This window comes from Rousettus aegyptiacus, unplaced genomic scaffold (assembly GCF_014176215.1).
Source record: "Rousettus aegyptiacus isolate mRouAeg1 unplaced genomic scaffold, mRouAeg1.p scaffold_m13_p_17, whole genome shotgun sequence".
In the NCBI taxonomy this organism is placed as follows: Eukaryota; Metazoa; Chordata; class Mammalia; order Chiroptera; family Pteropodidae; genus Rousettus; species Rousettus aegyptiacus.
In genome coordinates, this window is record NW_023416292.1 from 5,745,156 (window position 1) to 5,767,874 (window position 22,719).

Here is a 22,719-nt window from a genome sequence, read left to right on the forward strand (position 1 = left end):
TGCTGGCTTCCTGTTAGAATTAAGGGTAACTTAACTCAGTCACCGAATGATGACTGTCTCATTTTGCTCCGACCCAACAGGAAAAGGAAGCATGGGATTGGCCTCTCTCAAGGTATAAACTTCTGTCTGGGAGCGAGTCAGGCTCTTGGAGAAATGCAGCTCTCCGGCAGCCCACAGATGCCAGTAAGTTCACACTTTGTGATCCATAGTTACCCGAAGTAGAAGGAAATTGACAAGAACTCAGTCCTAAGCAGGAACAAAGAATGTCAGAGCTAGACGGGGACCTGGAATGTCTCATTCTAAGATGCTTGTGCAACCCGTACACACAGTTGTAAGAAAGTCCAGGGCTGTTTCCACTATACCATTAGAGAGGGAAGACAGATGTGAGGAGGAAGAGAAGGAAGGGGGGTTGGTCAAGGCCAAGAGCTCACCAGATTCTCTCAGACGGAGCCCCAGGGCAGAGAGATGCAGCCCTGGGCCCTTCCGTCCTCGGGCCCCTCTGGGGAGTCTTAGCCCTGCATGTGCTGGCAGAGTGCCCACTGGGCAGTGGAGGCAGTGTGTTGCAGGGCACAGTGACAGGTGAGTACAGGTGGACATGCTGTTAAAGGCCCTGGAGACTCCTTCCACCTCCCACCTCGCCCAGCCGGACCCTGCTCTCTTCCTGTGATGTGGGCACCATGACTTCTGCCACCAACTTGGTCATAAATCCCCAGGTGACAGTGGGCAGAAAAGAGACGATGGTGGCGATGAGGACCAGGACGGGCCTTCCTCCCACGCTGCCCAGCTGACGCCCGGGCTCTTGGTAGGTGGGCTGCACAGCCCGAACTCAAACTCCCGACCGCCCAGCCTCTTCTGCAGGCCGTGTATGGTGCAGCCTCTTTCTTTCCTTGCCAGGCCAGGCCCTGAACACTCTCATCCGGGGATTCATTCCGCCCAAGCCACCTTGTCTACGGCTCTGACTCTCTTTTCTAGGAATAAATCATCCCACCTTATGAAAATAAATCAACAAGATCCGTGAAATAAATCAAGGGAGGGATAGTGGACGGGCTCAGAGGCATCTCTGCGTGTTGGTACGAGTGTAAGGGGAAGGCAGGACAATTTGGAGATGGCATGAGGAACTGGTAGCCCACAGCTTTTCTGTCCCTGAGGATTCTAAAAATAACCAGCCCTCGATCTTGGCTGTCCCACTCTCCCCTGGCACAGTTTCCTCAGGTACCCGGGCCTCCTGGGCTCTGCAAGACGGACCCTTATTAATGAGGAGCAGGGAAGGGGCTTCTTCCATTACTCCGCAGGAGAGCAGCGGTAGGAAAGAATGTGCTTTGAGCAAACTTGAGCACCGGGCCCTCCTTCGATTGGTGGGAATGGGCTCAGCTGGCCCCTTCCCCCCCGTCCCCCCAGCCACCTAGATGGCAGGAACCCACCTTCCAAAAGGAACTGACAAAACTGTGGTGATTGGCTCACTCTCCTTCCCCCCACTTTTATTTTTAAAAATACATTCTTTTGCTCACTGCAGTTAATTACAACCTTTCAAAAAAACTGTGAAATAATTTTTTTTTTTTTCTGGAAAGCCTAAAAATATTTCTGTCTTGCAGGTAGCATGTGGGGATGGTATTGTGGGTGCACGGGGGTGTTGGCAGGCTCCCGAGGCAGCTTCCTCCTGCCGGTAAATCACTGTAGAGTCCCCTCCCATATTCGAGGGTCGGGGTAAGAGACATGATCATGGCCTCAGAAGCATAAGCCAGCTTACCGTGTAGAGAGGAAAGACTTTTTTTTTTTTTTAAATTACTAGCAAGAGTTATAATCTTGGCATGAAGAAACATGTCAAAGGGATAGGTAGTTTGCGGGTGTGGAGACACCAGCTTGATCCCTTCTAACCCAGCTACCAGCTGTTGGCATCCAAACCTGGAGAACCAGAGTCCTCTTGGGTGATCGGAAAGCACCTGGGAACGCCGGGTCCACGTGGGTCTTCTTTCCCACATGGCACGCGCTATATGCTACGCTGCCAGCACCTGGAGTAGGTGGCAAAGGAGTTTGGAGATCGTGACACTCGGCAGCTGTCATGCCCCGAGGCTTTCAAGGGACATAGCTTACATCTTCCTTGCTTAAAACAAAACTGATGTGTGAAAGTCTGGATTTCCAAAACATAGATGAGGTGGGAAGCATCCGATTTGCAAGAGGACTCCCAAAGCCTCCATTGCTGATGACTTCCAAGTCTACGTCGTTGGCTCAGACCTCTCTCTCGAGCAGCAGCACATGCACATATCCCATTGCTACTGGACATTGCCACTTCCACGTGTATGCCCCTCGAATTGCACCATGTCTAAAAACGAACTCTTCGGTTTTCCTCCTTCCACCTCTAACCTGATTATCCTCTCAGATTCTTCTTCAAGGTTAACAGAGTCACTGTGCATCCACCAGGAAACGTGCGAGAACCTTCAACCGTTTCCTTTCCCTCACCTGCCACGTGTAACAAATACGGCCACCAGCCACTCTTTCCTTATTCCCAGGTGTCTTTTGAATCTGTGCTCTGTGTTCCAGAGCAGGTGAAAAGCAGGGCTCCATCACGACTCGCCCACACCAACTGCAAGGACTCCCATGCTCTTCTTCTATCAGATCTAACTTCCTCACGCCGCCAGGGTCACCTTCATGAACACATACTTGATCAGGTTATTGACCGCCTGCTCTAAAAACCTCCAATGACCACTGTCAAGGCAAAGTCCCTAATCCCTGGCCTGGCACTTGTCCTTTATTTCTTCAGTCACATCGGCCATCCCGTACCATGTCCTCCGTGTTCTCCCCAGATACGAGTGGTTCCTGTACACATTGCACTTTAAAATCTCTGTGACATTGCACATGTCACCTGCTCTCCCCCAACCTACAAATCAGAGAGAGCCAAGGTGAAGATCTGGGCTCAGAGTGCAAAGGAACCAAGGAAAGTATCCTGTAGGACACATCCCCCGCCACTGAGGGGTTCTATGTGAGAATGAGCATAAGGGCCTTGGTGTCAGCGTGGTGGCCTGGAGTGGTAAAAACCGAGGCATCCTGCTTTCCTCATTTCTCCCCAGGACCAAGTGTTGGGGAGAGGCTACAGAGGTGGGGCTTGAAGGAAAAGGATCTATTCTCCAGAGAGAAACTGAACAGGATCCCGTCAGGACACTGCCGCAGACCAGGCGGCTGCAGGGTCCCAAGCTACTCCGGAGACTGACCCCAAGGCTCTTCTTAAAAGCAGCATCAGATTGCACGTCACCCAGTAGAGCACCCACAGAATTTGGTTCTCTCCAGAGCCAAGTATGGCTACTCCACATGGGTTTGCAAGAGGCAAGTTGGTGGAGTCACACCTACTGTGTGCAGATCTGGAAGGCGCTGTGGGGCTACAGAAGAAGTGAGGTGAGAGGGCGGGGGGAGTTATATAGATCCCCCCACTGACGAAGGGGAAAAGGTATGGCCAGGATGGCAGCCAGATCCACATGTCTTAGCTTCCAGTTTCAGACGGCTCTTGGGCTGCTGGCTGCTACGGGGTTGGGAGACCATCTGATGCTCGGGCAGTGTCTGCAGCAGGAAGAGAGCAGCCTATAGAGTCAGATAGACTTGAATTCCAGCTCTGACACTTATGGGCTATGTGACCTTCAATCTCAGTGAAGGTTATCAGAAGGTTATCTCAGTTATCAGAAAACAGATAATGATGCTTGCCTCACGGGGATGTTGTGAAGGTTAAGTGAGATGACATTTTGGAAAGTCCCTAACATGATGGCAGTTTAGAGAGCAACGCTTGATGCACCTGTGCCTTCCTAGATCACAAAAACATGGGATGGTGGCGTTGGTCGGGAGCTTAGACATGGTTGATCTGGAAAGAGGACACGTGGACCAGGGAACATATAGCTTAGATGCCGCGGTGACCTGGGGAGAGGGAGCCGCTCATGGGCTGACCAGAGAAAGTCTGAGGGGTGGCCCGCAGCCTGAGAGCTGGCAGGGAGTGGCCGAGCTGCCGAGGGCAGGGCCTGGGTTTTGGTGGATTCTGGGCCCTGCACAGAAGCGTGTTCTCAGCCGGACATCACCCTTTCTCCCAGAATAAACTTGGGAGGACACTGGTCTTAGCTAAAATGGTCTTTGTCCTTTCCTTCTTCCCTTCTGCCACTTCTTTTTCCCTTGGCTGTTAGCCAGTCTGGGGTAGGCACAGCACATCACAATGAACGCAATGAATTCTTTCAAGAAAGTAATTCTGAATGAGACACCCACACAAACAAATGGTTGGACAGTTTTGGGTGTATGCCTGTGTGTGTGGGGGGGGTGGGTGGGTGTGTAGTGGGGGTATGCAGAGAGACGAAGAAGCTGAAAACCTATAAAGAAAGCTGGGAAGACCTTTAGATATTGACTAATTTCAGCACCATGCTTTGCGACACATATTATACTGTGGACCAGAAATCTGCCAAAAGTCTCTTCTGGCCTTTGGGGTGAGAGCCAGAAGTAGAGGAAGAGGGAGAGAGGGGCCCAGAAGGAGCTGATGCTGCTGAGTGGTGTGATGGGGGCAGTGAGGGTCTTCCCTCGGTTCTTGCTGGGCCCTCCCCCGCCCCTGTGCTTCCGCTGAGCTCTCCTGAATACCTGTGTGCTCCGGGGAGAGCTGAGGGTGCCCACAGCTAGAGGGCCTAAAGTCCATGTGCGTTGGACGTGCCCGACAAGCGTGCTGACTGACAAACGCGTACCCCGTATGAGAGGCTCTGCTGCTGGACGCCCGCTCAGTGAGGCTTCCTCTGCCCCCCACGACAGATTTAGCGGCACCTCTCTCCCACACTCCCACTGCCCTTGTGAACACCCCAGGACAGCAGCGCCCACCGGGATGGTAACTGCTTCTCGGCTCATTTAGACAACAACTATCCTGAGACAGAGACTCCCTTGCCTTTGCTTAGCAACCTCATACCAAGCATACTGCCTGGAACTGAGCAGCCGTCAGGAATACATCCCCAGTTCTCCGTTACTGGGAAACGCTGCTTTCCACCAAATTCTAGAACAAATTGTGTTCTCTCATGACGGCTGGAAGCACAAAGGTGATGCGGTGTTTTAACATCGGAGTCCTGGCGAAGCTCTCCCTGCAATCTCCCTTACTTTCATTTAAGCCAATTTCTGGTGTGATTCCTCATCGAATGGAAGACTGAACAGCTGCCTCCTCATCAAACATCTTTCACATACTGAAGACAGCAATTAAGTCACCCCTGGCCTGCGCTTCTACGATTCTGTTAGCCTTCTGTCGGAAAATCTTGTCTCTAAACCCTTTGATCATTTCGGATGCTTTTCTTTGGGCTTCAGATTTCCACACATCCTCTGAAAGTGTAATGACTCCAGGTCGGTTAGAGCAGAGGCCTGGACAACGTGCAGTAAGGAGGGCCTGCGCAGGTGACTTCCCTTCCCTTGCCACCTACACATTAACCAGGCTGGCCCTTGCTCGTCCCTCCTCCCTAAAGAAATCTTTACTTGCATCTTAATAGGACATTAAGATGTGCTATTACCTTGCCTTAGGAGTATAGGCTTTTTAAGTGGCTGTGGAATAAAATGTTTGTCTATTTGCAGGATTCGGAAGGAAAATATGGGAAACACATTAGGGTGCAGGGCTCAGCCCAGCGGCCCTAAACTCTGCCCCGTAAGCAGTCACTGACCATGCCCGGATGTAAAGGGGCTAGTCCGCATGATGGCCACCTATTTCTTTCTCTCTTTCTTTAGGCCGGGATGAGCAGGCCAGAAGGATGCGAGGTGAGGCTGGCACGTGCCGATGGTAGAAAACTAAGGGACTCCCGTCCTCTGCTGGGTCCCCTCCAAGTCTGCAGGTTTGGAGAGCCACTTTCCTATCTACTCGAGTAAGACCCCACCTGCCAGCAGCATAGCCCAAGCGAACCCTGCCCTGAGCCTAAGCACCCCAGCCAAATCTGCATTCCTGCCAGACTCTGTCATGTTTGTTTTTCACCGTGGGTGCCATGACCTGGAAAACAGCCGCCGTGATGCTTCACTCGCCCTGATTCTTACAGCCACTAATTGAACAGTTCGGAGGGAAATGTGCCACGAAGCTGCCCAAGGGCGAGAGCAGATGCAGCCGATTAATTACAGCCTGGGAGCTCTGAGGGGCTGCACTGGGGAGGGAGTGGGAGGCGCTGAAGGCCCAGGGGCTCGGCAGCCTGGGGAGAGCGGGTGGGCCATGCCCGGGGCTCTGGGATCCCTGCAGGTGCAGAGCTGGGGCCTCCCACAGGGTTGGGGTCTGAGGATTCAGAGAAGGACCCCTTGTTGGTGGTAGCCTCCCAAAGCCTGGCCCCCATCCTGGAGGCCCTGTCTTCCCCTGGTTATATCTCCTGTCTGATAGACTTGATGGGAGAGAATACAGAAACGGGGCATTGGCCTTGGAATTGAAGATTCTGATAATGATAGCTAACCATTTTTTCACTTATTAAGCATTTATCATGAGCCAGGAATTGTGCCAAGGTCTTTTTCTATTTTTTCTCACTATGAGCTCAAAATAAGCTATTATCAGTCCCATTGTATGGATGGGGAATAGTGTTCCAGAGAAGTTAAGCAACTTCCTCACGATCACACAGTGAGTGGCAGAGGCCAGGCGGGCCTACGTAACCTACGCTCTCAGCCTCTACACGCCGCCGCCTAAGTGGACCACCCTTCGCCCTGGGAGAAGTGCCCATGTCATCAAGCACGGGAACTCAGGCGACGTCTGTTCCTGGGTCCCCTCTGCTAGGTCCCGCAGCCCCTTTCCCTTGGCTAAGGCCGCACTTTCTGCTTTCCGAGAAGCTCTAGAGCCGACTTTGCTGGGCACTGCTGTCTCTCAACCTCTCAGCTCCCCTCCTCCCTCTTCCCTGCCCCATCCTCATGAATGTCCACCCCCGCTCCCTCCTTGGCCTTGTCCCTTTGTCATCTCTCCCTGTGCCTGTCCAATCTCCCCAAACGATGCTGGGAGTGGGAACTCCTGGCTTTCTTCCCATCTCTGCAGCAGGCTACAGCCAGCACATTCCCGTCCTCCAGCCCTGTGGGGTGAGAGCTAAGTGAGCCTAGGAGAGATGCTAATGACGGCCTGCTGGTCAAACATGGGCTCTAGAGTCCGTTAGCTTAGGCTTAATGCCTAGTTTAAAAATTTATTAGCAGCGTGGCTTCAAGAAAGCTATCACACTGCACAGAGCCTTGGTCTCCTCATCTATAAAATGGGGCTGATGACAATAACAGCTTCTACCTCACAAAAGTTGTTGTAAGGTGACAATGAGATAACATACCTGGGGTGCTAAGGGCAATGCTAGGTCCCAGGTAAGCATTCAGTGACTGTTACTTATATGAATAAGAAATCTGGGCACAAGCCAGGCTAGCCGAGGTCCAGAGGAAAAGTGGCTTTGTTTTTACAAGCATCCTATGCAGGTAGAGCCTCTGGGCATCACTCTTGGAGGGGACTCAAGGGGGGACTGTCTGACTTGTGGAAGGGAAGTGGCTGGTGGGGAGATATCCCAGCAGTGTAGGCGGCCTTTCTGATGGGCCTTTGCTGTGCCTGCCATGGTCCCAGTAGGCTGTTGGCAGCATAGACTGGGTTTTTAAGAGGATACAGGAGAGACTGACCTCAGAGCCTCTCAGGGCAGCCAAGAAGGGGATCCCAGAGAAGTCAATGATGGTCTTTGTATTAAAGCTCTTCCATCTGAGACTGGGATCAGGAAGGTTCTACCTCAGGACAAGCCAACGAGGCCAAGTCTCGGATGAGTAGACAGCAAATACTCTTCTGACTAATCTACTTACTCCTTTCCTGTTGCTTAGTGTTTTCCTGACTAGGGAACAGGGATGCCAGCTTGTGCCTGTACATGTTGATCCCATCTTGGATCCCAAAGACACTCAGATGCTGATCCAAGATGGCGAACTGACACCTTCTTTTCCAACTTGGTGCGTGCATGTGTGTGCGTTCACGTACGTGCATGAGTGTGTACACGCTTCACAGTAGGCTAGAGCCCGGCTGAGGGCTCTGCAGGAATCTGGCGGAGCCAGCTCTCCTACCCAACGTGAATCCTTGCTGGCTCTATCTTAGCTGATAGTACATTCAAAACCTAATTGTTATCTCAGCAGAGCAACTCCATTATTCATCTTGACATCATCCCTCGTCCGCTGTTTGTTGCAGCAATGTTATATTAATGAGGCCTGCAAATAAATGAACGGAGATCGGAGTACTGACTCGTTCCTCAGGAAAGCTGGCTGACTTATTTATTTACTTGTTGGGAACTTTGCAGCGAGTCACTCTGGCCCTGGCCAGCTGGCTTTTGGCCTTTCCTGCAGAGATTTGGTGCAGCCTTACAGACAAATACTTGTAAATGTCCAGCTCCCCAAACAGTTTCACAGATGCAATTGCATCGGAAGGAATCCAGCGGGAGAGAAATCTACTTTAAATTATTAGGGTAAATAGAGAGCAGGAGGAAGCAAGAGTGATGGAACATCTCAAAAGACTATCGCATCAACAACTATTTAGGTTTGGTTGCGGAAGGCAGTGTATGTGGTTCTCTACAAAGGGTTTTCTTTCCCAGTTACAACTAATGAGGTGTTTAAAAGTTATTGAAGTTGAAAAATTTATCAAGTGAAAACTACAAGGTGGTCAATGGAGAGATAACTGCAGAACCAGTATCCGTGGGGCCTGGCAGGAGCGTGCCCTTACTGGGCAATGTGGCCGGCGACTTCAGAAACACACGGGAACATTCTCTGGTACCCGACTGGTGGTAAGTTCCTGGTCACTCTCTGAGGACCCCAGCACTAGGGATTCATCCCTTGTAGTTAAGACCCGGTTTGCCATTACTTCCGCCTGACCTCCCTCACCTGCAGGCGTGAACCTCTTGGGCCCTACCCTTTCGGCTCTCCCTCCAGGCTGAGATGCTTGAGAAGTCAGAGCCACTAGCCTAGGGAGTTTCCGACTTTCACCTTAACAATGATCCCACGGATAGACACAACCAGAAACCAATCACATCGAGTATGGCAGTTTTAAGAAATACATATAATTAAAGTTACATTTACCCTGGACGAGCAAGAAGTGCTCATCCTAAGCTTAAATGCACCCCAAATGCTCTTCCTTTTTTACCTGCCACTCATAGGAATATGTGTGGACCTAATTATGTTTAGGAAAATAGGTGAAGGTTATTTTAAGTCTCAATACAAAGGGTAGCCAATGTTCCCTGTTTGTCCAGCATCTCCAAGAGGATTCTGACCTGGAGCCCAGGTATTTTTGGTACACTTGGGGTGGGGTGAAGTGTATAGCTAGGGAATACCCTTCCATCCCTCTGACCAAGAGAGGTCACATGGCGTGGTGGGAGAGTCTGCATTTTGGAGTCAGAGGCCCTGGTTTTAAGTTTGTTTCGCCACCAGCCAGATGTGTGACTTTCAGCAAATTATTTATTTCCGTAAGCACTGTTTCCCCAGCTCTTACGTGAAGATAATTATAGCCATTTTGCAGGATCCTTAGGAGTTGGTAGGCAAAGTACAAAGGTACTGGCACACAGTAGACTCTTGTTAAAGAAAAACTATTATTACTAAGACTCTCAGAACTAGGATGTGGCTCATCTGTCCATGTCCCTGGCCTGGGGTTTTGTGTCCTTGTTGGGTGTGGAGGCACAGGACCCTGCCCTACTCCTTTTTCTAAATAGGAAACGACTGCAAAAGGGTGTAGATTAGAAGGCTATATCTCAGGCCCTTTGGAGGAAGCAGAGTGGCCTGCAGGGCAAGCTGTTTCCAGCCTCTTCTAAGAGGCTAGTATTCAGAGACAGGCTGGGTCCTGCAGGGAGAGGCAGCATTCCCCTGCCCCCAACCAAGACTAATTTATCCTGTGATAACTTCTAAGCCTAGCACAGTGCACTGCATACAGTAGTCACTCACTAAGTGAATATTTAATGGGTGAATTAATTTCCTTAGAATTATGGTATCTCTTCCTTTTTCTCAGAATGCTCTGTTATGAGTTGATTTTTATCACCCCTCCCCATCAAATTCATTTGTTGAAGCCTAAATTCTCATGACCTCAGAATGGAGCCTTGTTTGGAGATATGGTCTTTACAGTGGTAGTCAAGTTAAAATGAATTAAAATTCATGTGGACCTTAATCCAATATGGCTGGGCTCCTTATTGGAAAATAAAAGGAGGGGGATGGAGACAGACATTCACATGCCGAGAACACATGTGGACATAAAAGCAGACATTGAGGTGATGCTTCTACAAGCCAAGGAACGCCGATGATTTCCACAAACCACTGGAAGCCAGGAGAGGGGCACAGAACAGATTCTCCTCACAGCCCTCAGAAGGAATCGACCCTGCCAACACCTTGATCTTGGATGTCTAGCCTCCATAACCATCAGAAAATAAATTTCTGTTGTTTAAGCTACCCAATTTGTGGTGCTTTGTAACTGCAGCCCTAAGAAATTAACACACTCACTTGGAGCGCAGACCCCGGTCACGTGAGCTCCAAAGCCCTTGACCCTTCCTAAATTTCTCTTCCCAAGAACACATGGAGCTTCCCTTTCTGCTGGATACTGCCCACTCTGGGAAAATGTTTCCTCTGGGCCTTCTTTTCTAGCTGGTGGCTCATAACGTCCTCCTCTCCGAGGTCCCAGCAGGTCCTGAAGCTCATGCTGGGAGAACAGACACGTGACGGGCCGGGGATCTCACAGCCTTTCTAATCTTCTGCACGTCTCCTGTTCCTGGGGTTGAACAGGTGACACGTGCACGGACGCCTGGGATGACAGCTGGAGCGGGAGCAGCCTGGGATGCCTCCCACGGGGGACAGCGTCATTATCACAACACGGGCTGGCTGAGAAGCAGCAGACGGTGAGTCCTGAGGGGGTCCTAACCTGAAGTTTATGCAAACTGGGAAATTCGATAGGCTGTAAGACTTGTCCTACATGAAGCTGCCATAAGAGATGGGTCTCTAGGGATGGGCTTGGTCGGCATGGAGACAGTAAAGTAAGGAAGGGTTAAGGAAGAACAGCTGTTTGTTGAACTAAGCTTGAGTCCACTCCTTTTCCTACAGTAGAACTAGCTCAGGGGCAGTGCATCGGTTTCCCTGAACCCCAATCCTCCGCGCCCCCCGCCTTAAGACAGAGCCCATTCCAGGCCCGTGTCCAGCACTGGAAACTCTGGCGCCCCCAGCAGACTTCATGGGGCCGGCACAGCATCCTCCTCTTTTCACCCCTCAGGAGGGATCTTTGCAGGAAATGGCTTGCGTTTGGATGTGGGCTCGCACTGAGGGAGGGACACGTAAGGGCCAGAGCCAAGGGCGGGTGTGTATAGAAGGGCGTGGATCTCATACGATTCCGATTATTAGGAAAAAGATCAATGCTAGTGTCAAGGAACTAGCCAAGAAAGCTGAGGTAAAGAAAATGAGTTGATTCGCCTTAAAAGCTATTCTTAACGAATTGTATATTTTGGGCAAAAAAAAAAAAAAAAAAAAAAGCCTTTGAAATGAGGTCGTACTCTTCCTGGTGCACTCATGATGCCAATTTTTCCCATCCCTAGCGGTTAACTTCGATCGCTCTGTTAAGGTGGTGTCTGTCAAGTTTTTTCACTGTGAAGTTACTATTTCTCTTGTAATTAATATGCACCTTGTGGGGAGATAGCTTGAGACTGTGCAAATATCCAATTTCTCATCATACTTTCATCCACCAGTTTTAGCATTCATTGGCCAACTCTTCCTTCAAACAATTTTTACTGTGAATTTTGCTAAATGGTGGTTTTCTATTTCTATCAATCCTTCTACATTTGAGTTGGAATTCTAGTAAAAAAATGAGCTTTCTTTCTCCTCTATGAATTATTTGTTCTTTTATTTGTTTATGTTAATAAAAATCATAGATTCTTATTCTAGTCCATTGCTTATATATAGTCCCTTAGTATCATTTACATTCTTGCTCAAATTGCCCCAGATTAGGCCACTGGGGGCCAAATTAGTTGGCCCCTGCATGCTTTTGACTGGTACTCTACATTTTTTTAGTACTCATTGCCAAAAAAAATATATAACCTGAATTTAATCCTGAAGAAGCAGCAGACAAATCTAAATTGAGGGACATTCTGCGTGACGATTGGCCTGCACTCTTCAATGGTGTCAAGGTCGTGAAAGACAAAGATTAAGGATTAGAGCACAAAGGAGACCTGACTGTGGGATGTCACATGTAACCCTGGACTGGATCCTGGACCAGAAAAAAGACGTCAGCGGGGCAATTGGCAAAATGAACAAGGCATGTATAGTAGATGGTATTATTGTATCCGTGTTAATTTCCTGATTTTGATAATTGTACTGTGGTTATGTAACATGTTAATTTTAGAGAATCTGGGTGAACGGTACGCAGAAGTTCTTTGTGCTATTTTTGTACCTTTTATTAAGTCTGAGATTATTTCAAAAATTAAAAGTTAAAAAAATTGAAAATGACTTTTACAGGAGAGGAGGATAGGCTGGGGGCTGGAGATGCAAAATGAAAGAGGATATTTCTGATAATAGTGAATAAAATATTCCAGGCCTGGATCCTCCCTCCCACACGTCCTGTCCAGAATTATGTCCCCAGAGAGGCCTGGGACACAGCATAGATTCGTCTCTCCCAAAAGATGCTCTTTCATTTCTCCACAGTCTCTGCTTGAAAAACACCAACAGGAGACCCCACCTCGTGGGGCCTCCGGCTCCTGCTGTTAAGTCACTGGGAAAATCAATTATGGCCTAATTACCTCAGGGGGTTAATTAGCATCGTGTAGCTTGGGTGTCCTCTGTGAGCAGAGCAGCCTGTCGTCCCTGGTCAATGAGCAGGGGCGGCAGAAGCAGAGGTTCCCAGGAAGGAGCCTGCCTTCGGGCTGGGAAGGGGCCCCTGCCAACAGGGAGTAGAGGAGACTGGGGCAGAAGCCGGGGATGGCGGACATGGGAGGTGCCGATGGAAGTGAGTCCAGGCCTAATTTAGGTGCCCCAATGCCACAAACACAGAGATGCAGAGACCGACAACTGCATCAACAAGAAGAATTACAGAACAGAGCAAGTTCTCAGGTCAACAGTTGCTGGAAATCACTGTAATCGGGGAGAAGGCACGGAGCCCCGAGCAGTTCAGGGAGCTGGCTGTCTGGGGCAGAGGCTGGGGCACCACCAACAGCCCCTGCAAGTTCTCTTTCTCAGCAGAATGCACGCACAGGAGAGAGTCAGTAGGCACCGTCGCGGGCGTCCTCCAAGAGTGAAATGGGATTGAAGAAGCCCAGTCTTTGAGGGGCAGTGTCCACCACTCTCATAACGCTTCCTATTGGGATGCACGAAGACCGAGATGCAGAAGTCACTCTGCCACAGCATGGTGCTTCCCCTGGGATACGCGGCCATGTGGGTGGACGGCATCTATCTGATCTCTACCAGCTCGAAATGCTGGGTGTAAAGGAAGGGAAAGCAATACTTCTTGTTTTATGTTATTTTTGGAAAATCATAGAAAATGGTTTTATAATTAAATAAATCTGAGCTAAAATTCTGGCTCTGCCACTTAACAGCTGTGTGAACGTGGGCCTCATTTTCTCTGTGAAATGGAGGTGAGAATATTTACTCCCCGTGGGGGTTGTGAGGATTAAATGAGACAGTGCCCACGAAGCCCACTAAATAAGTACGCGCTCGCTCTTTAAATAACCCATCTACAGAGTAACGACACTCATTTGGCCTTGAGGGTTTTCTTTTTACTGATCTGCAACTCTGATATGATTATGAGGATGCCCCAGTGACTTGGTGAGGGCCGGCGATGCTTTCTTTGGCCGGTAGTGAAAATGAAACCGGGAAGGGGGCAGTGCGTCTGCATCTGCGTAGGAAAGAGCCGGAAGAGGAGCAGCCCCTCCCTGGTACCTGCCCAGGCCTTTATTCCTCGTCACCAGGAGGAATGCGCAATTAGTTTCAACGTACAAGTGACAGTCAGTGAATAGGGAGCAGGGAAGAGTGATGAGGACATAATGCCAGCAAAGTCGAATACAACTATTCCTCTCCCAGGCCATTCAAAACCCCGGCAGCTGCATCTTCATTCACATCATCTGTTCATCTTCTTTTGCAATTTGCTATTCAGGAAACATCATATATATTTTTTTTAAGGATAATTAATTACCTATTTCTTTTTCTTTCCATTAAAATGCACGAACAGATTGGGATAGAAAGTCCACCCTGGGAAATGGCACAGTGGCTAATGTGGTGCCTGCCTTAACTTTCTTCTGTTTTCAACTTCGCAACTCTGAGCTAATTCTCAGCTCCCGACATTACATGTCGGCTGAGAAAAGCAAAACCTGCTTTCTGAAATGTTCACCTACCATTCAGCCAATTTCTCGTCCCCCGCTCGCCCGGCCGGCCGGCCTGGCAGGGAGGCTGCGCTGGCTCTGCTTTCCCTGTCGTGCGCACACACTTTCGTCCACGAGCATGACACACTTCTATACACGTGTCACTTATGCCTCGAGCCCCCACGAGAGGCTTTACGCACCCCACATTAAACGCACCCCATGCCAAGATTTCTTCTGCAAAGGCTCAACTTGCACTTGTCTGCCCCTGTCTGGGGGTTGGCTCCTGGCCATGCCATCCCGCCGTGGAGCTTGGGGAGCTCACCTCGGTGATCTGGGGGTTGGAGCACTTGACGTTGTGGCTGGACCAGTCGAGCCAGAGGCTGGAGGGGACGGCGCAGTGCTGGCGGAGGGTGCATCTGTGCTCGCCGCTGCACCAGCCACACTCGAACTTCCGGTCGGCCTTCAGGCAGAGGCCGCAGCTCTCCCGCTGGGCCGCGCACTTGTAGAGGTGGACTGTAAAGAGCGGAGGACAGTCAGACATGGGGTTGGAGAGGACTTCTCACAATTTACCTTCTTCTCGCGGGTGTGACGGAAACCGTCCCTAACCACGCAATACGCCAATGACCGTCATTAGCATTGCAAGAATCATCGATGAAGAATTAATAATAAATCAAGCCTCTTAGCAGTTGTCTAAAGGCACTACAGAAACTATTATTATTTAAAAGTTCTGGCTCTAGATTGAATCGAATCAGGTCTTTATTGTGGCTTTGCCACTTCCTAGAAATGTGACAAAGAATTTGGCCTCTTTGATGCTTGTTCGCTTCATCTATAACAGGAGGATAACCATTGTTTTCCTGTGAGGTTTGAATGAGATGTTTGTTTAAGTTCTTAGCACAATGCCTGCAACGTATCTGATGGTCTATGCATGCGTATTATCTTTTCTTTGAACGCAAACTACGTGCTCATGCTGCTGCCTCTCTTCCTCTCACATGATGCCCTCGTCACAAGAGATCAGGACTAATCTCCCTGTGTCACATAAAAACGAAGCTCAAAGAGTGAAGTAATGATTCTCGGTGCTTACTAAGCTCCAGCCGGGATCCTGACATTCTGATTTGCTGAGCCGCTGGCCCTAGGTCCTGTGAAGAGAGGGACACCTTGCCCGCCACAGTGGGACCTGGTGGGTCTGGGAGAGGAGTAGGATGGGGCTTTAAGAAAGGCCAGGTGGCTGGAAGTCGAGGCAGAGCTGACAGGAACAAGGGTCTGCATAGTCCTGTCCATGGCCCCTGTGGACGGAGGATGTCCCCAGAGAAAACAAAATGGCCACTGAACAGGTCACTTTTGGGGCCTGCGAATCCAGTGCTTTTGCTCTCACCCCTTCCTGACTTAGAAGGCCTCGGCAGGCCAGGCAGCTGAACTGTGTTTTGTGAGCCTGCGGCTTAGCTGTTGTCTGATGGTGTTTTGAACTCAGAGTCTCAAGGAGAATTCTCCATAAGCAGAAGACTCAGAAAGCGATTTTTCAACTCCTCTGGTCAAGAAGACATAAACTTTCAGGGCTGACAGCGTGCCTCAGGGGAGGCGTACTCTTTATCCTTCCGTAGGTCCTCATCCTGTTCCTCTGCTCTGTCAAGCATCCCTCAGTCCCAGATGCAGAAACTAGATTTAGACATCCTCCTGCCTATGGCTTCTTACGGTAGGGGGCGGGAAATGGGAACCTTAAAACGGACAAGGACACGTTGAGTACTGGTTACTAAGCACAAATGGTCCACATCTAAGATGTCGTTTGAGGCCTGTGATGACCCTGCGAGGAGGACATCCTTTCCTTCCTCCCACGGATGCGGAAGCCGGGATGACAACGTCGAGAAGAGCGGTAATTCGTCTGAGTTCACATACCGCACAGGAAAGGGACAGGATATGAACCCCGGTTAGTTAGAGTCTAGAGCCCAGGCCCCTGACGACGATGCCTTCTCCACCCCACACGGTGCGTAGTCTCCAGGAGCGCTCGGGCCCTGGGCAGGAGACGCACGTGGAGGTGCGGCCCCCGGGCACGCGTGAGCTGCGTGAAAGTCGGGGTGGGCCACAGGGAGGGTTCCGACGTGACAGCTGGGATACGGCCGCTTTTCTCTAAGCTCCAGGCGCAAAGGCAACCTCTGGGAACCAAGCCCAGATCCTCAGCAGGGGAAATGTCTATCTCCTAGTGCTGAGAAAATTTGGCCTCGGTAAAAGGAAAGGGAGAAAAAAAAATCTCCCTGGCTCGGTCTCTTTCTCCCGGCCTAAGCGGCATGGATCTTCACAGCGGCATCTGGGACCTCGCGCTGCAGCCCCTTAGAGGGCACTTGTAGGCCCTACTGTGGCCTTGGTCTCCCCCCCTGTGCCCTCTGGGTGACCCTTAGGCTGAGGGAGAGGCTTGCGGCAGCCGCAGCTACTGGAACTGTGTTGAGACATGTGGCTCCCGGTGCGAGGATTGGGTTCTGGGGGGAGGCGGCTTCACATCCCACAGTGGACTGAGCCACAGGGTGGATGGTGGCGTGGTTGGGCGTGTGAGCTCTGCAATTAGATTGTCTTGGCTCAGGTCTTGGTGCTTACGATCTGACTGTCGGTGCTTTTCTTTCTTTTTCTATTTTTTAGCTTTATTGAGGTATAATTGACAAATAAAATCGTAAATTGTATTTAAAGCAAACATCATGATGATTCGATATATGTACACATGGCGAAAGGATTCCTCCCATCTACTTAATTAACACACGTCCGTAGACCACACAGTATTATCAACTACAGTCACCACGTTTTACATTAGATCCTGAGACTTTATTCATCTTACAGCTGAAACTCCATACCCTATTACCAACCTATTACCAATCTACTTTTCTACTCTCTTTTTCTATGACTTTTACTTTTTTTTTAAGATTCCACATATAAGTGATATCACGAAGTTTGTGTCATAAAATCTAACACATTTCGTGAATTTGTGTATCACCTCTGTGCCCCATGCTAATCTCTGCATCGTTTCAATTTTAGTATAGGTGGTGGCAAAGCAAGCACCCTTGGTCCATGTCTTAGCCTCTTTGGGGCTCAACTTCCTTATCTATAAAACGAGAATAATACTAGTACACAACTATCAGGGTTGTTGTGGGGATTAAAGAAGAAAAGCTCAGATCGATGACTTAGTGGCTGCCTCTCAGTGAGTACTCATCAGACTGGAGGTACTTCTGCCATTTCTGAGAGCAGGGTGGGATGCTGGTGTTCGCTGTATGGGCAATGCCTACCTGGCACACAGGACGAGCTGCACATGTGTTTGCAGGATGATGAATAAGGGAGCGCCCCCCGTGTGTCAGCCCAGCTCGGTCCTGAGCATCCTGGCCCGGCTGTGCGCTGGAGTCTTCAGGCTGGTCCTCCCACCCACCTCTGGACCGAGAGCAGCCTCGGAAACATTCTTTGTGCAAGGATGAGGCCAAGAAAGGAGAACCAGAACCTGATCGGAAACAATGTTTCCATTTCCAGGGAAACTGGCAGGACATTCCTGCCTGCTGCTCTCCTAGGTCAGGTTCAACAGACACTTCAAAGTCTCCGGGAGCCTAAGAAAACCATGATGAGCCGCAGCCGCCAGCGGATGCTCTGGTTGTAATAAAACAGGGTTCAACGGGACTCCTTTGATGCTTCCAAATGTTGCTTTCGATCCTCTGAAGAGTCCCGCTGACAGAGGAGTGTATTATTCATGGCAGGGCAGCCAGAGTGCTCTGATCCCTCCAGCCCCAGTCTTTCCAAGGTCACGAACAGATCAAAATGACTGGGAAGTAGCCACTTACCTTTCAGGTCCTGAGGGTTGTCAATGATGAAATTGCCATTCCACACCACGGCGAAGTCCACGGCCAGGTTGCTGATGTCCATTCCGTCATACTGGTACTAAGGGGAGGGGGCAGAGGCGTGTGACTTGTGGGGCTCTCTATCACAGGGGTCAGGAATGCTGCTGGCATCTCAGGGAACCCGGACTACACAGAAAGAAACCAGGGACTCCAGTTCCCTCTGGGCCGAGAAAGCAGCAGAGGGAGAATCAGAGGAGCCGCACGTGCTGCTCAAATATCCCTGTGGCCCCCTGGCCCTGACCCCTAGTCACTTCTGCCAACAGGACGAGGTACACAGTCCTTAGCTTGGCGTTCAGTGCTTTCCAGATCCAAACTTCTTCCCCGACCTTCTCTTCCACTGCTCTCCACCTGCCTCCAAATGCAGCCACCCCAGCCCCTCTCTGTGCCTCTGCCCAGTTCACATCTCATGAGGAACGGCTCCCTCTCCTGATGGCATCCACCCGTCAACCCATCTGTATCTTTCTAGTCCAGCTCAGATTCCCCTTCCCCATGGGCCTTCCCTGACATCCCTGCCAGCCCTCCCCCAAGCTCTCTGTCCCCTGGTGTGGCCAGTTTCTGTCTTTAATCCAGCACTTCTCAGGAGCTGCTTGGCACCTTTTCATGTGCAAGTCTCGTCTCTCCAGAAGGTCCGTGCGCCGCTCTGTAAACCCCACGGAGCCTTGAGCAGAGCACGTGCCTAACGCGGCTGGCCGGGCCCTGCGGTGGCCCATTCTTTCCGCACATCCGCTTTACTTTGGTCAACGGTCCACTAGGAAGAGTGCCCAGAGCTTTCTGGGCACAGATCTGATCGGCCCTACCATGAAAGGCCTCAAGCTGTGGTCAGCAGTTGACTCTCTCTCCCAAGCTGATCCCACAGAGGACTTTTAAGCCCTTCCCGCTCTTCAGAAGCAGCCCCTCTCTGTGGCCCAGGCCCTGTGCCTCCGCGAAGGGGACCCCTGGGAATCCCCTGTGCGGGGACTGCCCGAGGCCGCGCTCCGGCGCTCAGGGCCCGTCCCTGGCGGCCCCGCTGCCTTCCGCCCTTTGTCGTGCTCCGTTTCTTCCTCATCCCGCCTTCCCCTCGTGCTTGGCGGCCTTCCACCAATTACAAATTCTATCACGCCTCTGTGACCCGGCAATCTGACAGCTCCCTGATAAGAGGTCCAGATTCTCTTTATCTCTCCCTGGCGAATTAGCTTCCCTCAACACCTTTGTCACGTCACCCCCCGTCTCCAGCTGACCCCCCACAGTCAGAGACAGGGAGTTGGCAGATAAAAAGATCTTCTCTGGGCTAGTATTATAATTAAACACCTCAGCTTTCTGTCTGGCATTCGGAATTGGTTGAACCCTTGCGGCTCTTGAAAGTCACTGCTTCTGCTTCCTCCCCTCCCGTCTTCCCTCATCGCATTCTACTTCCTGCTCGTCCGTCTCTCCTGCAGCTTTCCTCCTGCACGGTGCATCCACCCCCCCGAATGGGGAAAGGGACTGCGGTGGAGTCGGTTGTCTTTGGCTTAAGTTTCGCCGAAGGCCAAGAGGTGCTCCTTAAACTCAGAAAGCGCACAGAGCTCTCGACTTATGCCATCGGGGATCTCACAGGACACCGTGTCCTCTGATCCCATCGACCTGTTCGCCTCTGGCTGAGGGGCCTGGGATGCATGCCCGCTCCTCGGTCCCTGGGCATGCAGGATCAGCCCACGAACCTGGAAGGTTCCGGAAGCTGGGGCAGGCCAGGCTGAGTCTTTGATCAGCGGGGAGAGATAGCTCTGTTCCCGGCAGTGCCCGAGCCCAGGTCCTCTTACCGAGCTGTTCTGGCACTGGACGCTGGAGCTGTTGAAGCGCAGGGCGGGCACTCGGTGGATGGCCCCCTGGATGTTGAGGACACACTCATAGCCTCGCTGGCCAGACTGAGGCTGGGGCAGGTTTCGAGCCTTAAGAGTGATTGGCTTGACCTCACCGACTGGTATCAGGATCTCCTCCGTGGGCACCAGCTGGGGACAGTCCTGAGGGAGCAAGCGTAGAGGCTCTGTCTGTCCTGGCTGATACCTTCCTACATACCTGAGCCAGGCCAGGCCCTCGGGTTTCGAGGTGGGCTGCCCGGGAGCAGGATATATCTCATTTAGGGGCACGTGGAGTCAGCAGGGGAAATGAAATCTCTGTCTCAGCTCCCTGGCCTTTGATACTATCACCCCTATCCCATAAGTTGTCCTGATCTGGGGCGTGTGTTACAACGCAGGAATTAATTTTCAGAAACTGGTGTGGCAGGCTGTGGATTTTATCTCCTGAGACACAGGATAAAGGAGGCTCCATGCATCCCTGTCCCCAACCAGGAACCCCCACCTCTCAGTTTCATTCATCTGTTCCCCAGCTCCAGCCCCTCTTCCCCCCTCACACTGTCCCTGCCCCAGGCATCCTGTTATCAGCCGCTTCAGCTCCCAGCCCCACTGAGCGGCTTTTCCAGGAGGTGGATCAAGCCCTGGCAGCCACGCTGCAATGGGAAACAAAACCAAAAAAAGAGTCTCCGTGGGGAGGGGCTCCGGGAAGGACCATGAGAGAGAGATAGAGGAGAGAGAGAGAGAGAGAGAGATTGAGAAACTGATTTTCTTCAGTTCTGTTCCTAAATGCTGTTTCTCAATCAGAAGACAAATTACCACCTCCCCACAGCCCGGATCCCCTGCTCATTTTCTCCTTCTCCAAGGAAGACAGAGCCCAGTAGTCTCTAGCAGTCAGGACACCTCCATATGCAATCATTTCCTGTCTCCTGAGATCAGCTAGGGAAACTCTGGAAGGAGGCACCTCTCTCCCCATCCTCTCCCCTCTGTGGTGGTTCTCAGAGGATGCATTGGGACTGTGTAGGGGTTACTGTTTGTGTACCTTGCAGAGGGTGCTACCGGCATTAAGTAGCCCCCACCATGGTGGCGGGGGGCGGGGCAGGATTGCTCAACTTCCTGTAAGGAGGGGGGCAGCCTCCAACAGTAAATTGTCCCTCACCTAATGTGGGAGGCCATCCCTGGTAAGGAGCTTTAAGTTACCCAGTCAATGTTGAGCAATGGACAGCCTTTGATGGGAACTGGGAAAGCCAGGCCTCTGACTCATGGTGCGGGCTTAGGCAGTCACTTCTTTTTTCTGGGCCTCAGGTGCAAGCCCTTTGAGACTTGGCCCCTGCCCACCTCCTACCCTGTGGTTCTTGTGCACTAGGGTCCAGCCATACTGAGCCTAAGATGAGTTCCGAGGGGCCATCTTTACTCACCTCTCACTCATCCATCTCTGGCCCTTTGAAGATGCTTTTCCCTCTACCAGAAAAACACTCCTATAGCCCATCTTTCTTCTGGCATCCCCCTTGGCTCCTCTTTAGTGATCACCTATTAATTAGTTTACAAACTCAGCATCTCCTTCTTGGAAAGCTGGCCCTGACCCCTCCCTTGCATTGGCCTCCAAGCCGGTTATGGATGTTCTCCCGTGGTCACATTTAGCCCTCAGAACTGCAGCTTCCTGTTGGCTTGTCTTCCTCACTGGCCTGTGAGCCTTAAGGATTAGGCTGCACCTTATTCACCTCTGTGTTCCCAGATTCTTTCCCAGTTTCTGATATGTAGTAGACACCTGGTCATTGTTTGTGGGAAAGTAGACAAAGAATAAGAAAATAACATGACAGATAAAAAGGTCTCTAACTTTCCTTCTAGAATCCAACTCTCTAGATTCTTCACAGAGAAGGGGAAAGCCCTGACTTCCGGACATTAATAGACTTGAGAGGGGGTTTGATGACCAAAGCTGGGGTTGGAAATGGTCATTGTTTCTAGAGTCGCACAATTATCAAATTGGCATGTCTGTGTCTATTTAGGAAGCTGAGGATTTGTGGCAAGCTGGGTCCAGGAGAAACCTCCCATAGGAACCTATCTGGGATGACCTGGATGAACCTCCAGGGACACCGAGGCTGTCCCTCGCCTACAGGCCAACTGCATCTGAGGACACCAAGCAGGCGAGATTTTCACATGAGACGGGATCGACCCAGAACAGATGGGTCTCTGTTCAGAAGCCCGTCACTCGAGCTGCCAACTCAGAAACTCGCTCTTTACTGCACTTTCGCTTTCATTCCCTGAGGATACTCTTGACAGAGTCTTTTATATATTTACAGCCAAGAAAAAAAAATAAATACCACTTTAGGGAAACAAGCACCCCATGGAAAAGGAGGCATTACTTCCTGTAGTAGCTAAAAAATCTCCATCAAATCTAATAAATTAGAATTTTAATTTAGACTAGAAATATGGCTGAGGTATAATGAGGTGTGTGTATGAAAGAGAGAGAGAGAGGAGATTTTTAGACTTAGAACTGGTTGCACATTATAAATGATGATCAGTTGTTCTTCATCTCTAATGAGCCCAGAGAACAAATTCAAATTTGAATTGTCTTAAAGACGTGCCTTTGGAAGTGTGATGTTTTGGGTTAGTAAATGAGATTGTAGAATCATTTTTAACTTTCGCACACAAAAAGTAACTATATGTATTTTATTATGTATATACTTATCACACACACGTGTGTACACATCCTCCTCTCTTTGTCTGGGGTAAGTCTGGTTCAGCATGGAGGTCGAAGCATCATAAGAAGAGACTTTATGAGGACTCTTAGTGGTTTTGTTT

At 50.6% G+C, this 22,719-nt stretch overlaps 1 protein-coding gene and 1 pseudogene across 4 annotated transcripts in view; both read right to left on the reverse strand.

Annotated features, from left to right (window-relative positions):
- Positions 1-22,719, reverse strand: part of PLXNA2 (plexin A2) — a 197,723-nt gene that overhangs the window by 33,877 nt on the left and 141,127 nt on the right. For 3 of the 4 annotated variants that reach the window (XM_016150253.2, XM_016150259.2, XM_016150256.2), the window contains exons 10-12: positions 19,888-20,088; positions 18,056-18,152; positions 14,575-14,765 (exon numbers count right to left, since the gene is read on the reverse strand). In XM_016150253.2, the coding sequence (XP_016005739.2) occupies positions 14,575-14,765; positions 18,056-18,152; positions 19,888-20,088 (489 nt within the window). Of the gene's footprint in view, positions 1-7,669; positions 13,372-14,574; positions 14,766-18,055; positions 18,153-19,887; positions 20,089-22,719 lie in introns of those variants that run through there. The other variant, XM_036234462.1, reaches the window with a different exon arrangement.
- Positions 17,192-17,291, reverse strand: LOC118613220 (annotated as a pseudogene).